The 16,462-nt window shown below is 38.9% G+C and overlaps 1 protein-coding gene across 1 annotated transcript in view; it reads left to right on the top strand.

Annotated features, from left to right (window-relative positions):
- The first annotated feature begins 5,564 nt into the window (after positions 1-5,564).
- Positions 5,565-16,462, top strand: part of MTNR1A (melatonin receptor 1A) — a 401,978-nt gene continuing 391,080 nt past the window's right edge. Inside the window, exon 1 of the mRNA XM_073612192.1 lies at positions 5,565-5,915. Coding sequence (XP_073468293.1) covers positions 5,732-5,915 — 184 coding nt within the window. The 5' untranslated portion in view covers positions 5,565-5,731. The remainder of the gene's footprint in view (positions 5,916-16,462) is intronic.

The raw sequence follows: 16,462 nt of genomic DNA, 5'->3' as shown, positions 1-16,462 counted from the left end.
TCGTGTTCTGGGATGACGTCATATAACGTCCACCCAGAATGACAAATGTCTCATCCAGCTGTTATTTGACAATAGGCCGGTTGGGAATTGGTTAATCTTCTGCTGCTCCTTCACTGTCCAATCACAAGCTAGGCAAATTGTATAGCTTAACTGCAGTTTAAAAAAGTCTTATCAAAAAACCTGGCTGTAATGGTATATCAGAGATATACTAATTTGGGTGGCAAAAATATGAATGCAATCTATACACTGGGGGCAGAACCTCTGGGGGAATCTAGGATGGAAAAGGAGCTGGGAGTCCTAGTAGATGATTGGCATTGCATGCCATTGCTGAGCCTATCTGCTGCTAACAAATCAAACAGAATATTGGCATGCATTAAAAAGGGGATCAACTCCAGAGATAAAACGATAATTCTCCCACTCTACAAGACTCTGGTCCGGCCGCACCTAGAGTATGCTGTCCAGTTCTGGGCACCAGTCCTCAGGAAGGATGTACTGGAAATGGAGCGAGTACAAAGAAGGGCAACAAAGCTAATAAAGGGTCTGGAGGATCTTAGTTATGAGGAAAGGTTGCGAGCACTGAACTTATTCTCTCTGGAGAAGAGACGCTTGAGAGGGGATATGATTTCGATATACAAATACCGTACTGGTGACCCTACAATAGAAATAAAGCTTTTTCGCAGAAGAGAGTTTAACAAGGCTTGTGGCCACTCATTAAAATTAGAAGAAGAAAAAAGGTTTAACCTTAAACTACATAGAGGGTTCTTTATTGTAAGAGCGGCAAGGATGTGGAATTCCCTTCCACAGGCGGTGGTCTCAGTGGGGAGCATCGATAGTTTCAAGAAACTATTAGATAAGCAGCTAAATTAACGCAACATACAGGGATATACAATGTAATACTGACACATAATCACACGTAGGTTCAACTTGATGGACGTGTGTCTTTTTTCAACCTCGCCTACTATGTAACTATGTAACTATAATCCCAGAACTATATGAAGGGAAATAGAACACAGGAAAAACAGTTCCAAATATACAGTATCTCACAAAAGTGAGTACACCCCTCACATTTTTGTAAATATTTTATTATATCTTTTCATGTGACAACACTGAAGAAATGACACTTTGCTACAATGTAAAGTAGTGAATATACAGTTTGTATAACAGTGTAAATTTGCTGTCCCCTCAAAACAACTCAACACACAGCCATCAATGTCTAAACCACTGGCAACAAAAGTGAGTACACCCCTAAGTGAAACTGTCCAAATTGGGCCCAATTAGCCATTTTCCCTCCCTGGTGTCATGTGGCGTGTCAGTGCTACAAGGTCTCAGGTGTGAATGGGGAGCGGGTGTGGTAAATTTGGTGTTATCGCTCTCACTCTCTCATACTGGTCACTGGGAGTTCAACATGGCACATCATGGCAAAGAACTCTATCAGGATCTGAAAAAAAGAATTGTTACTCTACATAAAGATGGCCTAGGCTATAAGAAGATTGCCAAGACCCTGAAACTGAGCTGCAGCATGTTGGCCAAAACCATACAGTGATTTACCAGGACAGGTTACACTCAGAACAGGCCTTGCCATGGTCGCCCAAAGAAGTTGAGTGCACGTGCTCAGCGTCATATCCAGAGGTTGTCTTTGGGAAATAGATGTATGAGTACTGCCAGCATTGTTGCAGAGGTTGAAGGGGTGGGGGGGTCAGCCTGTCAGTGCTCAGACCATACGCTGCACACTGCATCAAATTGGTCTGCATGGATGTAATCCCAGAAGGAAGCCTCTTCTAAAGATGATTCACAAGAAAGCCCGCAAACAGTTTGCTGAAGACAAGCAGACTAAGGACATGGATTACTGGAACCATGTCCTGTGGTCAAATGAGACCAAGATAAACTTATTTGGTTTAGATAGTGTCAAGCGTGTGTGGTGGCAACCAGGTGAGGAGTACAAAGACAAGTGTGTCTTGCCTACAGTCAAGCATGGTGGTGGGAGTGTCATGGTCTGGGGCTACATAAGTGCTGCCGGCACTGGGGAGCTACAGCTCACTGAGGGAACCATGAATGCCAACATGTACTGTGACATACTGAAGCAGAGCATGATTCCCTCCCTTCAGAGACTGGGCAGGGCAGTATTCCAACATGATATCGACCCCAAACACACCTCCAAGATGACCACTGCCTTGCTAAAGAAGCTGATAGTAAAGGTGATGGACTGGCCAAGCATGTCTCCAGACCTAAACCCTGTGAAGCATCCTCAAATGGAAGGTGGAGGAGCGCACGGTCTCTAACGTCCACCAGTTTCATGATGTCATCATGGAGGTGTGGAAGAGGACTCCAGTGGCAACCTGTGAAGCTCTGGTGAACTCCATGCCCAAGAGGGTTAAGGCAGTGCTGGAAAATAATGGTGGCCACACAAAATATTGACACTTTGGGCCCAATTTGGACATTTTCACTTAGGGGTGTACGCACTTTTGTTGCCAGCGGTTTAGACATTAATGGCTGTGTGTTGAGTTATTTTGAGGGTGCAGACGGTACGGTTATATAAGCTGTACACTCACTACTTTACACTGTAGCAAAGTGTCATTTCTTCAGTGTTGTCACATGAAAAGATAGAATAAAATATTTACAAAAATGTGAGGGGTGTACTCACTTTTGTGAGATACTGTACATTTTAAACATATATTTAGTGCTTTACTACACTTCCTTGCAGTCTGAGCGGCTCACATACACACCATGGGTTCATATTTAGCTATTTACTTAGACTACCACTTTAAAGTATAACTAAAGGCAAAACCTTTTTTCCTAGTTTTAGATTATAGCAGGAATAGAATACCTGCTAGATTTTTATTGCTACTTCTGCCCCCGTTTGGGGATGTTCACACTCTCTTTTTGTCCTGTGTGCCATTATCATAGAAAGAGAAAGTGAAAGAAAATCCAAAATTTGAGGTTGTCCCCAGAAAAGTAATAGAGCAGAAATCTTCCAATGATGACACACGTTCTAGTGACCTGGGGTGCCCCAGTGGATTTCCTTAATTTTCAGGGATTTCCTCTCACTTCCTGTTTTGGCTATGGGGCAGGATGTGAAGGTAAATCTCCCCAATATGCGACACAGATGGGTGGCAGGGACAGAGCCACCTCTAAAAGAAGTGCCTGACCAAGGACCTTCATGGCAGTATCACCAGGTATTATTCTAATGAAAACTAAAGATGTAAAAATATTGAAAAATACTTTTGAAATTACATCAACATGTTTACTATGAGATTTAAGTATATATAATATACTTTATATAGAAATATATATAAACTTATAGAATATAGCTATTTAGTCATTACAGCATCCATCGCACGTTAGTCCAATGTAGATGTTAAAGCTGACATGTTGGAGCTGCAGTCTTCATCTTGGCAGGTCAGATGCTGGAAAGGAGCCCAGGAATCACTCATGGCTTTTGTAAAAGGATCAAATCTGCTTCTCCCAATGGTACGCTCCATTGTAACAGAGCCCCTTTCCAGCTAATAGAACATAGCTATTCAGAAAAGGGTTCATCTTAGCAGCTAGCTGGAAACACAAAGTAACATTGAGGCTGATCATTAACTGCTCCAGATTGAAGACGTGTTCTTTCTTAGCACTTATTGTCAGAAGTCTCCTGTTGCTGCTTTCAGGGAAAAAAAAAAGAAAACTACAGGGGGATTTTATAATACATTGCCTTTTTATCCTGAGTATTCATATTTTGCTTGCTGCATGAATTGACATGATTTAGCTAGCAACAAGTTGAACTTAACAAAAGAGCAATAAATTAAATGAAACATTCTGTAGAAAAGCTGAAGGTCGATTTGCGTATCATATTTACTAATATTTACTATCCACACTGTGTGCATGCTGTTCACCAGAGAACAGATAATACAATGTACATAATAGGAAACTCCACTGTGGACTGAATAATAATAATAATAATAATAATAATAATAATAATAATAGAAAAGTAATCATAATAATAATAATAACAAAATAATAATAATAAAATAATAATATAAAAGCAAAACGATTATAACAATTATAATAAAAACAAAATACTAATAATAATGCAGCTACTACTACTACTACTAATAATAATAATAACAGTATTACCAATATCTCTGCTAAATGCATGTCTTTTCTTTTTTTCTTTTTTTTTTATTGGCGCAACAGACTTTCAGGTTGAGTAGGCGCAGTAGCAGTGTAAAATACAGAAGGACACTAGGTTCAGGATTCCCTCCAGCACTCAGGTTTTTTTTTTTAGCTATATGCATGTGTGGTCAAGTTCAATTTCATTTTTTGGGATGTTACATTTTAGGCATTGGACTAAAATATGGACTTCAAAAAATTCCCAGCTCACAGCAACCAAACAAGTCCCAAACAACGTTGAAGCTACCATAGGATTTATTCTAATCATGAGAGAACTTTATCACATACAAAATACTGATCTGTACAGAGGATCTCCTCAAAATTTAACATAATAATCTCTTGGGAAAAAAAACAGTTAATGTGCAATGCTACCTGCAAACAATATTACATACATATTTTATTTGACCCATTAAGGGGAATACAGTTTACTCTCACTGGGTAGACCCAGTTGCACATAACCTTGCTTCCTTATTATTATAGACATTGCACCACAATATAATCTTATATGGAATCCAATTCCAAACAAAAGCAATGCAAATAAATATAAAGAAGATAGTTGTTTTATGTACAGGGTTAAAAAACAAAAGTGCAATATTAGATTGTCTACATATACAAGGATTACATTTAATGTGTGAGTCCCATTCAGAATAATAATTGTAAGCAGTGAAATCAGGACATAAACTGACAATCAATGTTAAAGCCTAAAAAGAACCATGGAAAAGGAGCCAAAAAAACAGGACAAAGAGAGGCAAAGTGAACAAAAAAAACTAATAAAATGCTAAAAATTACTATTAAAATATCTAGGAAGAGAGCATCACAATGGGCATTCCATACAAAAATATTTTGTAAGGCTTGCCAGACTTTTACATAGAAAAATATTTGGAGCAAAAAAATAAGTCTTATGTTTTATATTGATAAATAATTATTTTAATACTAATATTATGTTTAAAATTTAATAATCCTGCCATTGTCAAAACCGTCTTTAAAACTGATTAGGTTGTATGTAGGTTACACTATATTCTTTGGTTACAGTCTTTATTTAATTAGTGCAGAATAACTATTTGCTGTCACACCCTTTACTGTGAACATTACTATTACAATAGTCTTACAATTAGATGAATCATGGAAATTATCATTATTACTGATTGTATGTTTGGGGTAAATACATCTAAAAAAACTGAATGAATTAATTTATGAATGAATAAATGAAGTATAAGAATACACTCTCCAATGGTGTGCCAATTTATTCCACAAGGTGGCGCTCAGGTACCACTGGAATTAGATCGATGTGCTGATTTGGCACAACGCTAGATGTCACCTGCAGCCTTCAGTTAATTCAGCAGCCTTGGAGGAGATGCGCTGGGATGCTATAAAAGTATCATCTTTGACACATGCACATGCAAAGTAAAAACTTGGCAGCCGAGCAAAGGATGGCTTCTTTACCAACATCCTGTGTGCCCTCTCTCGCATCTCTTCCAAATCGGTCAGCTGGAGAATTGAGATGAGCTGAAGTTTTTTCTACAACTACACCAACTACAGAAGAAAGAACCAAGAAGAAATTACACGAAATTCGAGGAAAATGCTCTTCAATGCAAGCGCACTCAACGGCTCTTCATACATCCCCAAGGAGCTGGTACTGGATCGTCCTCCATGGGTGGCCACTGCCTTGGCTGCCATTCTCATCTTCACCATCGTCATTGATATTTTAGGAAACCTGTTGGTCATCTTATCCGTGTTCAGGAACAGGAAGCTGAGGAACGCAGGTAGGTGGCATCACTGCATACTTATGGGCAAAGCTCTTCTGTGGACTTGACCTGCGGACTCTCCTATAGCCTTGGATGGACCAGCTGTCCATTCAGTTCTTGATCCTAACCCTCCTCTATTACCTGATATTTAACCACCGGCACAATCAGTTGTTAAACCTCACCTGTTACCTGGCTGATATGGACCAGCTGTCCATTTAGTTCTTGCACCCGACTCTCCTCTGTTACCTCACACTGACCAGCTGTCCATTCATTTCTTGAACCTGCCTCTCCTCTATTGCCTGTTATGGACAAGTTGTCCACTCCACTGAACTTGACTCTACTCTTTTACCTGATGTTTAACCAGCTGTTTATTCGGCTCTTAAGGCCGACATTCCTCTATTACCCTCGTAAAACAACTGTTCATTGCGTTCTTTAACTTGATGCCCTTCCATTATCTAATATTAGTCAGATGTCCATTCAGTCCTCGAACCTAACTCTCCTCTATCACCTGATATTAACCAGATGTCCATTCAGTTCTTCAACCTGTCCACTTAGTACCTGAACCTGACTCTCCCCTATTACCTGATATTCACCAAATGTCCATTCAGTTCTTCAGCCTGTCCACTTAGTACCTGAACCTGACTCTCCCCTATTACCTGAAATTAACCTAATGTCCAGTTCTTCAGCCTGACTCTCCTCAATTACCTGGCATGAATCAGCTGTCTTTTCCATTTCAGACTCTCCCGTAGGCTACGAGTTGTCCATTCACTTTTCTTGACTCTCCTGTAGCTTAAATTGCTTTGTCTGCCCATTCAGTACTTGACTCACCTCTAGTGTGCGATGCTTCAGCAGTTCATTCAGTTATTCTGTAAACTTGACCCTACTCCTCTTGTAGCCTGTAATACTAAAGCCGGCAATTCAATGCTTTGTAATGTTGACCCGACATTGCTAGTGAGAGCGATGCTTTCTATGACTATTCATAAAGTGGTACCCATTCATAATATGGTAAATTTTGTCCAGATACTTGTATATATTTTAATCATTTGAATGAACAACAGTAGTGCTCTTATAGTGTTTTACATTTCTCAACATACTTGAATCAAATATTTGAATAATGTGAATGTACAGTATACTCAATCACTATATGATACATTTTGTCTCCATACTTGTATCAGGTATTTTCATCATTGGAATGTACAGTAGTACCCATTCATCCTCTGATACATTTTGCCTCCATTCTTATGTCAAGTATTTTAATAATTGAAATGTACAGTAATGCCAATTCATGCTATGCATCCCCCCATACTTGTATTATCATCCCATGATGCATTTTGTCCCCATATTTGTATCAAATATGTGAATTATTGGGATGTACAGTAGTACCCATTCATCCTATGATATATTTTACCCCCATACTTGTATTGAGTATTTCATTCATTGGAATGTATGTACGTTACTACCCATTTATCCTATGATACATTTTGCCCCCATACTTATAGTTAGTCTGGTTGAAAAAAGACACAAATCTATAGGTCAACCAACAAAAGGGAAAACCTGTACTGAGTATTTTATTCATAGGAATGTACAGTAGTACCCATTTATCCTATGATATGTTTGCCCCTACTTGTATTGATTATTTTATTCATTGAAATGTACAGTACTACCCATTCATCCTATGATACATTTTGCCCTCATACTTGTATTAAGTATTTTATTCATTGGAATATACAGTACTACCCATTAGTCCTATGATACATTTTACCCCCATACTTGTATTGATTATTTTATTCATTGGAATGTACAGTACTACCCATTAGTCTTATGATACATTTTGCCCCATATTTGTATTAAGTATTTTATTCATTGGAATGTACAGTACTACCCATTAGTCTTATGATACATTTTGCCCCATATTTGTATTAAGTATTTTATTCATTGGAATGTACAGTACTAACCATTAGTCCTATGATACATTTTACCCCCATACTTGTATTGAGTATTTTATTCATTGGAATGTACAGTAGTACCCATTCATCCTATGATACATTTTGCCCTCATACTTGTATTGAGTATTTTATTTATTGGAGTGTACAGTGCTACCCATTCATCCTATGATACTTTTTGCCCTCATATTTGTATTGAGTATTTTAATCATTGGAATGTACAGTACTACCCATTAGTACTATGATATATTTTACCCCCATACTTGTATTGAGTATTTTATTCATTGGAATGTACAGTAGTAACCATTCATCCTATGATACTTTTGCCCCCATATTTGTATTGGGTATTTTATTCATTGAAATATACAGTAGTACCCCTTTATCCTATAATACATTTGCCCCCAAACTTGTATTGAGCGTTTTAATAATTTGTATGTTCCCTAGAGCCCATTCATACTATGATTCATTTTGTCCCAGTATAATGTACAATCGTGTCCATTTGTACTAACATGCATCTGTCACCATAACTGTATCAGATATTTTATTAATTGGAATGGACAATAGTACCTATTCACACCATGATTCATATTGTCCCTATACTTGTATCAAGTATTTGAATAATGTGTAATACAGTAGTACTTTTTATGATACGTGTTCTTCCTTTACTTGGATACTTTATTCATTTAAAAAGTTTCCATCTAAACAATTTTTATCAAGCTGATGTGTGTTGATGGATGTGTTTATCCTAGTGTAAACTCTGTATGTGTTTTTAAAAATATTGTCACCACAGAATTTCTGCATCTATAGACCACTGACTGAGCTGTTCTCATGTAATTACTGTCATTTTGCTGCTGTGACAGCGTCTCATATAGAGTTCTCTATTTTCAGAAGCAGAATCAAACCTGCTTTTTATATACTTAATATATCTGCACACCTACACCACTAGACAGTGAGCAACTAACTGACTTTAGGAATGTCAAATGCCATGAATAATATTCAGCATGATCTGTTGTGTGGGATTATAGCGACTGTTACTGAATACTTATGTTGGTGTGTACATTGCAAGTAACTCATCCCAAAGACTACAGAAAATAATTAATTCCATTAATGTCATTTCTTGTTCCATGTTTCTAGAATGATTGCCAGTCTTTCAAATTCATGACCTTGGTTTAAAAGAGGTCTACTTGCAGTAGGGCAAAATAGCCAAATGAAGCAGATCCACCATACGGAAATACATCAGCTTTATTGAACAAGCTTTGTGTACATGTATTTTAAGCTAAATATTATTTTTCCGAAAAGAACCAAACTCTCCGGCTTAACTACTAGCATCTATCACACGCAAATAGCTTGTCCTAGTTGCCAGTGGTGTCAACAGTGTACATTAGGAAGTCATTATCTCAAGCCCAAAAAATGTATCTCCAACACAAATGTAAATTTGCTTTTAGATATTTAGGCTCTTCTTGTTACACATAGGGGCCTATTTATAAATGTTTTCACAAAAGAGTCACATAGCTTTTCACCAGAACTCACACATTTTTCTATGAAATCCAATTAGAAAAATGTGTGAATCAATATACAGGGAGACAGTGTGCTCAAGTAAGTTTGTGAAATGATGGGCCCCACGGCTTGACACTCCGGGACTGTCCCTGATAGATTTAATTATAGTCTTTTATAAATATCATTCATGCTTATTCCTTACTGTGTTTGCTCTTGCATAGGTATTCCCCAATATTAGTTGTTTGAGTCTGTATATGAAAAATTTCAGGTGTGCCAAAGTTCCATGGAATTGCGCGACTGATGGGATGTTTTCCACTGCGTTATGATGTATACAACTGTAATGATTGCTCTGGAACCTGTAATGTTTACTGTATGTGTATTTCTCAAAAAAGTTTCTTTGTGATAAAAAAAATATATATACTGGACAACAGTACAGTTACAATAGAATTCAAGACGAGAGAGTTAGGAGGGCCCTGTTTGTGAGAGCTTACAATCTAATAGCTCATGTATATTGACATAAATGGTGGAACACAATCTGGTGGAATATAAGTGGTAGAACACGTTCTGTAGGAACATTTTTCCTAATGTTGTGAAAACTTAAAGCAGACCTTTATGCTGAAAGATATGTTTGGACTTCTTAAACCCTCGCCTCTTCGAATTATGAACCCCCCCGGTCTCCCTGTCTTTAAATGATTCATTCATGTTGCAGCTTGCCCCCCCCCATCCTCCATTCTCATTTTGGTGGGAATGAAATGCTCCACTCCTGGTGCCTACTGGTAAATGCATGTCACATATTCCAAGAGGCATCGGGTTTTATAGAGCACTAATGGAGAAGGAGGCCTGATAAGGTGAGGCGTCATTGGGAGCCAGCTGCTGATGATGTCAAGAAAGAAGATGTCAGGTGAGGTACCTGGCATATGACAGCAGAATGTGGATCACAGCAGGACCAAGCTGGATATGCTAGGCCAGTAAATATGTGAATTGAGGACAACCCAGCATTAAAGTAGAACTATGGATAGAGCAAGTAAGGGTTATAACTCAATTTCTTTTTTTATTTTGCCATCTGTGTCCCATTACAGAGATTTCCCTTAAGTTCCTGTCCCATAGTCAAACAGGAAGTGAGAGGAAATCCCTGAAAATTAAAAGAATTTCTTGGGGACCCCCACGTCACCAGAACTAGTGTCCCCATTGGAAGATTTCCCCTCTATTACTTTTCTGGGGACAACCTGAAATTTGGGATTTACTTTTACTTTCACTTTCAATTATAATAATAAAGAGGACAAACTGAGAGGGTGAATCTCAGTAATAGGGGCACAGGCAGAAAAATAACCCAACAGATGTTCTAATCTCTCTCCATTCTATCCAAAACTGAAAAAAAGTTTTATCTTTAGTTATACTTAAAATTGGGGAAGGATGAAGTTCAAGGTAGCTCTTTAAACAACTGTTTTAATTAGATAAATGAGAATCCTAACATTAGGGCACTCCGGGAACCAGCCTTGTGTTCTACCGACATGTTATATTTTTCCCATATACTATAGATGGCAGCACAGTAATTGTTTGTGCTGTCACACAGCGAGCAGAACCCCTGCATTATGTTACAATGGTGAGGCCCTAACTCCTGATCCATCTGTATAATGCTTTGTATTGATATGGCCTGTAGCATCCATTAGGCTGTCAGCACTGGCTTCATTTATAGAGCCTATATGCCTACATTTTTTTACAACTGTTTGAGCAAACTCCATTTTCTGCTCTTAGGGATGGTAAACAGGCAGCCAGCAGTATTTTCTCATTCTATTAAAGCTTATTGATGTGCGCTCTTGTTGACAGATGGCACGATGTATGCCTAGAGATCAAATCAAAGTTAAATTTGTGCTGTTTATTTTCAGTTTAACACCAGGGTATTGACTATTGTGATGTTGTTCAGATCATCCACTTATGGCTGTAAGTGATTTATTGAATTCAGAGGCCAGTCACATCCCAGCAATCACAGAATGTGAGCAACTGGATTGGCTATAATAGGTTTAGACATCTTGTGTCCCTCTCACTGCTGTAGAACTACAACTCTAGCAGGGCTCTGACAGTTCATCAGAATTGGTGCTGGATGCCTGCAGGTAGTTTGCATAAAAATATTATAACAAATTTTCCAAAAATGTTGTAAAATGTCTGTTTTCGTAGATTGCATTGTACCTATAAGGTATATACTGTGCATGCTATGCTTTTCAGTGCTACTTCTTTGTAGTTATGGTGCAGCAGGTGTCCTGTGTTATTTATTTATTACAGGTATTAATATAGTGCCATCAATTTGTAACACTTTACACATTATTTATTCAAATCAGTCCCTGCCCTCAAGGAGAATACAGTCTAAGGTCCCTATCTCACATGCATGCATACACACATACTAAGGGCCCAGTTTAGAGAGAAAATAGTTAAAGGAGAAGTATAGCCAAAGATGTTTTGGCTGTACTTCTCCTGGGGATCACAGGAGTACAGTTTGTTCTGCACTCCTGTGACTCATTTTAAGCCAACAGCAGGCTAAAGACATTACTCAGCTGAAGATTTACAGTTGGGATCCACCAAGATGCATGGACCAGTAGCTGGCTCAGCCTTTCAGCGAGCCGCAGGGAGACTGAGCCAGCAGCTCCTGCCCCCGCGACAGTCTGGTGCTCCAGTAAGCGCTGGAGGGGCAAATCAGAGAGCCGGTGACTGACTCACAATTTGCCGACAGCTCAGTGAAGACAGAGAACTGAGTGATCAGCAGCCTTTGATCACTCAGTTCTCAACCTTAGAAGCAGTGGGGGACAGATGCAGTATCAGATCAATGCTGAATCCACCTAGGTGAGTATAAATGTTAACCTACCAGTATGTCTTTGGAGTGTGGGTGGAAACTCGAGTACCTGGTGGAAACATGTGCAAGCACAGGGAGAACATGCAAACTCTATGTAGTGTCCTGTTATCAGAGTATATACTCATTATGATTTCAATGCTGGATACTTTGTGTAATTCATCTTGTTACTTTCAGATAGATACTGTAAACTTGCAGGCGTCTTCAATAAAAAGCTCAGGGAATGATTTCCTAGGTATCTTATAAGAACGCAGTTAAGTCATCCCTGATTGGGTGCTGTAGGCTACTTAACCTTACACTTTATGCATTTTTGTTACTCTGTTTATTGAATAATCTTGAGCATGTAGACAAGTTTATGAAGTCCCTAACTATATATCTATAAAAATTCATCCAGATTCAAAGCTGTATTGTTGTTTCAATTTTGCTTTTACTATTGAAACTAATAAGACACATTATGGAATAAACCCAAATGCACAATGCAGCAGCCACATAGAAAATAAACTTATGGTTTTAATAACCCACATAAACAAAAAAAAAATGCACCCGGCAGTTTAAGTCATAATGTGCTAGAATGCATCGCATACTAGCACATTATTTATGGCAGACTTACTTGAAAACGAAGCCCTCCGGCAGGGCACTGTCACTGCTGAAGGCGCTTCCATCTTCACCCGGTTTTCCTTCTGGGTTGGCAGGCTTCTATGATAGTGGCTAAGCCAGCGATGATGTCATTCCAGCGCATGTTTACGGCACAGCTCTGAAGGAACTACACGCCACTGGCTGCATCTGAAGTAAATATCACCTGCACCTAATGGTGCATGTTTGAGAGATATTTACTGTACCTATAGGTAATCCTTACTACAGGCTTACCTATTGGTAAACATCATACATGGGAGTTTACACCCACTTTAAAGGGTTAATTCACCTTTTTTCACAAAAATGCATCATCTGATCCCTGGGCCAGTTCTTCACCGGTCTTCGGCTCCCTAGCGTTGGAAGTCACGCTTAAGTTTGTGAATGGACCCGCAGCCTCCTTGAACTTCTGCTGGAATTCTCTAGGTGATCTCAGCAAACGCGGGAGTAGGTACCCCCCTCCCCTTACCCCACCACCACCATAAGGAGGAGGAAGGGGGGATTAGAAAAAGCTGACTTCCCTTTTCAGGGTCAAGCTCTGCTTTAAGATGAACAATCCCCATATCAGCTGCACACAGAGCTGCAGACTAACACAAATATATACAGATATTAGCAAGTTACAGCTTCTGCCCACTAATACTATAATACAGAAATGTATAGTACATCTCCATTTTATGTGCTGAGTATGCTCTGTGGGCACTACTGTAAATAAACAAAGACAATCAAGTATTCTGGGTTTCTTCAGAAATGTAATAAAACCAATAATCTACCTGTTCAAACTGACAAAAGATAAGTGTTGGGAAATATAACAGTACCCATCTTATACGTATAGCAAAGATTACCACAGTCTGTATTTCCACTTACTTATAAGGTCACCCAGTTGTTGCTGAACTAGCATGAATATTGCCCAAGTGGGTGAATGTGCAAGGAACATTTTTTATGTATGCTATAAATTGTACTCAGTGAAAGAGTGCTGAATGATTGATGACTTGATCATCCCCCACATTACATATTTACAGAGGGCTAGATTTCTCCAAATGTAACCAGGTCATGGCTTATGATAGGGCTGTAAGGAGCAGCACATAGACACTCACAATTTGCCGACTATCAGTAGCACATTCCAATATTAAATAATTAATAAGTTCCAGACCTTCGCCTTGCCTCTCAGTGAAATCTAGCCTGGTGTCCAGTGTGATGATAGTGAGGTCTGGGCACTCAAAAACTGTGTGGGTAAACATGGGGGAGCCTTGTTGTTTTAAAACTCACAAGTAAACAGTGACAGCTTTTAGGAAAGAAACATAGTTGGCTTAGAACCCCATAGCCCCCTCCCAAAAATATATAACCCCAGAAATGCATCTCCACAGCCATCTTATGGGGTAAAAGTGGTTGTAAACCTAGTTACACCACTTTTACCTACAGGTAAGCCTTATTATAGGTACTGGAAATATCTCCTAAACATGCATGGTTTAGGAGATATTTGCCATATACACTTGTGCCAATGTCATTGACGCATGCGCACTGAGGAAAGGGCACGATCGTGCTGTTTCTAAAGGGCTTGTGCTGTGATTGGTGGCTCCCGCGCTCATGCGTGGTAGTGACATCATGCGACTCTGACCGTCACGCGATGCATACTATCCCATTATGCTTTTACTTTGCATGGGAAAAAAGAGGAAGTAAAACCCATCCTCTTTAATAAACTTAAGTTATAAGTGTTAGGCCAGAGCACTATTAAAGCGTATTTCCACTTTTACAGCCAAATTGGGATAACGCCTACTTTATGTTTACATGTCCCCATTAACAACCTAAATAAAATAAAAAATTATTGCAGTTTACATTTTTTAGATGCTCTATCCTGGTCTCTCCAGCGAGGAAAAATCCTACTAGTTTATCTTTTTTAATGAGGGGCTGGGTAGCTTTGTTTTCTATAATTAACCCTGTCTATACTGTGCAAGCAGGTCTTCATTATCAATCGTAACTTTATTTGAAAACTGTTTGTTCAAAGGGTTTAAAGTTTAGACAATGTATGTTAAAAGAGTAGTATGGGAATTAAAAAAAAAAAAAAATCATCCATACTCACCTAGTTGGATGCAGCATCGGTCCAATGTTGCATTTGTCCCCTGCTGCCTCTAAGACTGAGAACAGAGCGATGAAAGACCACTGATAGTTAGCAGAGAGTTGTGACTGTCAGTCACCAGCTCTCTGCTCTGCCCCTCTAGAGCTCACTGTATTGCCAGGCTGTGGAGTGGTGGGTTCTGCCGGTCAGGAATCTGAGTGGATCTCAACATTAAAGTTGGGATTGCTCTAGATCCTCGACTGCCTGACTCAGCCGACAGCAGACTTTAGCCTACTGTTGGCTGAACACAGGTCACAGGAGTGCAGAACGAAGAGCACTCCAGTGACCCGCAGGACAAGTAGGGCCAACAGAGCTTTGGCCATACTTCTCCTTTTAATGAGGATTGACTTAGGAAAGTCTCACTCTGACATTGCTCAAAAAACCTTGCAGTCAACCTTTTAGATGTTTCTCTTAAGAAACATCTAAAAGGTAAGAAATATTAAAAAAAATATGTAGGTATGCTGTGTGAATGGGAACACATAAGAAACATATAGTAGGGTTTTCTCAAATTTGACTGCAAAAGTAGAAATATGCTTTAGGTATTTCTTAAACAGCTGAAGTGTAATAAACACTTGCTGGTACACAGTCTGTATAGCAGCAAAGAACATTGAATGATCCTGTCAAGGGGGTAAACATAATGACGATTTGAAGGGCCATAAATCAGTTACCAGGATGTCCTCTCCATCCAGGCCTGTCTGGTATGTGATACATATTTGCAGTCCAGGTTTTAAGTTAGGCTGTGTGTCATTTTCATTTTGGCTATAATTGAGATATCTCTATAAAACACATATATACGACTGTGTGAGTAATAAAACCTATATTATGAGGTACAACAAGCATATTGATATTCTTTCGGAGGAATCTACACATACGAGAGGCCTCATGGTTAGTCGCTATCAACTTGGAACATAATTCTGTGCAATCATATGCTGGTTGCCTGAATACAATATAATTAGAAAACTGACATTGCTGGAGATTCTGCTGGAAAATCATAAAACCAGCACTCTTATCTACTACCCCTTAACCCTTGTGATTGGGGGAAAGGGGGGCTATGTGACACCTTCTAGAAGGTTCACAAAATAAGAATCCATCACCAGTCTGGAGATCGTATTTACCATCAAATGAATAACTTCAGCTAAGAATCTGTTTTATGAGAAACCAACACTCCATCTTATGCCTATTGACTGAACTTTGCCAGAACCCAAACAATCCAGGATTTTGTTAAGTAATTTTATTGTTGATCCCTTTTTTGTTTTTCTGCTGTATTATTGTTTCTTTTCTTTTTCTTATCTTTTTTTTTCTTACATTTTTTAAAAATGTTCTATAATGCAGTAAGCCAGAACTTAAAGAATCCCTGTCTTTTTGAGAAGTGCTACTATATTGTAAATCTCTGAAATGTTCCTGTCTGTCATCACAGTGTGTATTACAGGCAATGGTTTGTGTTTACGATAAAGCACATTGTGACAGCTGTTTGGTGTGTAACAGGTTAACTGTGTGGTTAACCTAAATCGGTGTCAATCCTGCTAAGTCTGCTGAAACC

Source organism: Aquarana catesbeiana, linkage group LG01, assembly GCF_042186555.1.
Source record: "Aquarana catesbeiana isolate 2022-GZ linkage group LG01, ASM4218655v1, whole genome shotgun sequence".
Lineage (NCBI taxonomy): Eukaryota > Metazoa > Chordata > Amphibia > Anura > Ranidae > Aquarana > Aquarana catesbeiana.
The sequence above is the reverse complement of the archived record's forward strand: the minus strand, read 5'-3'. Positions and strand labels throughout refer to the sequence as shown.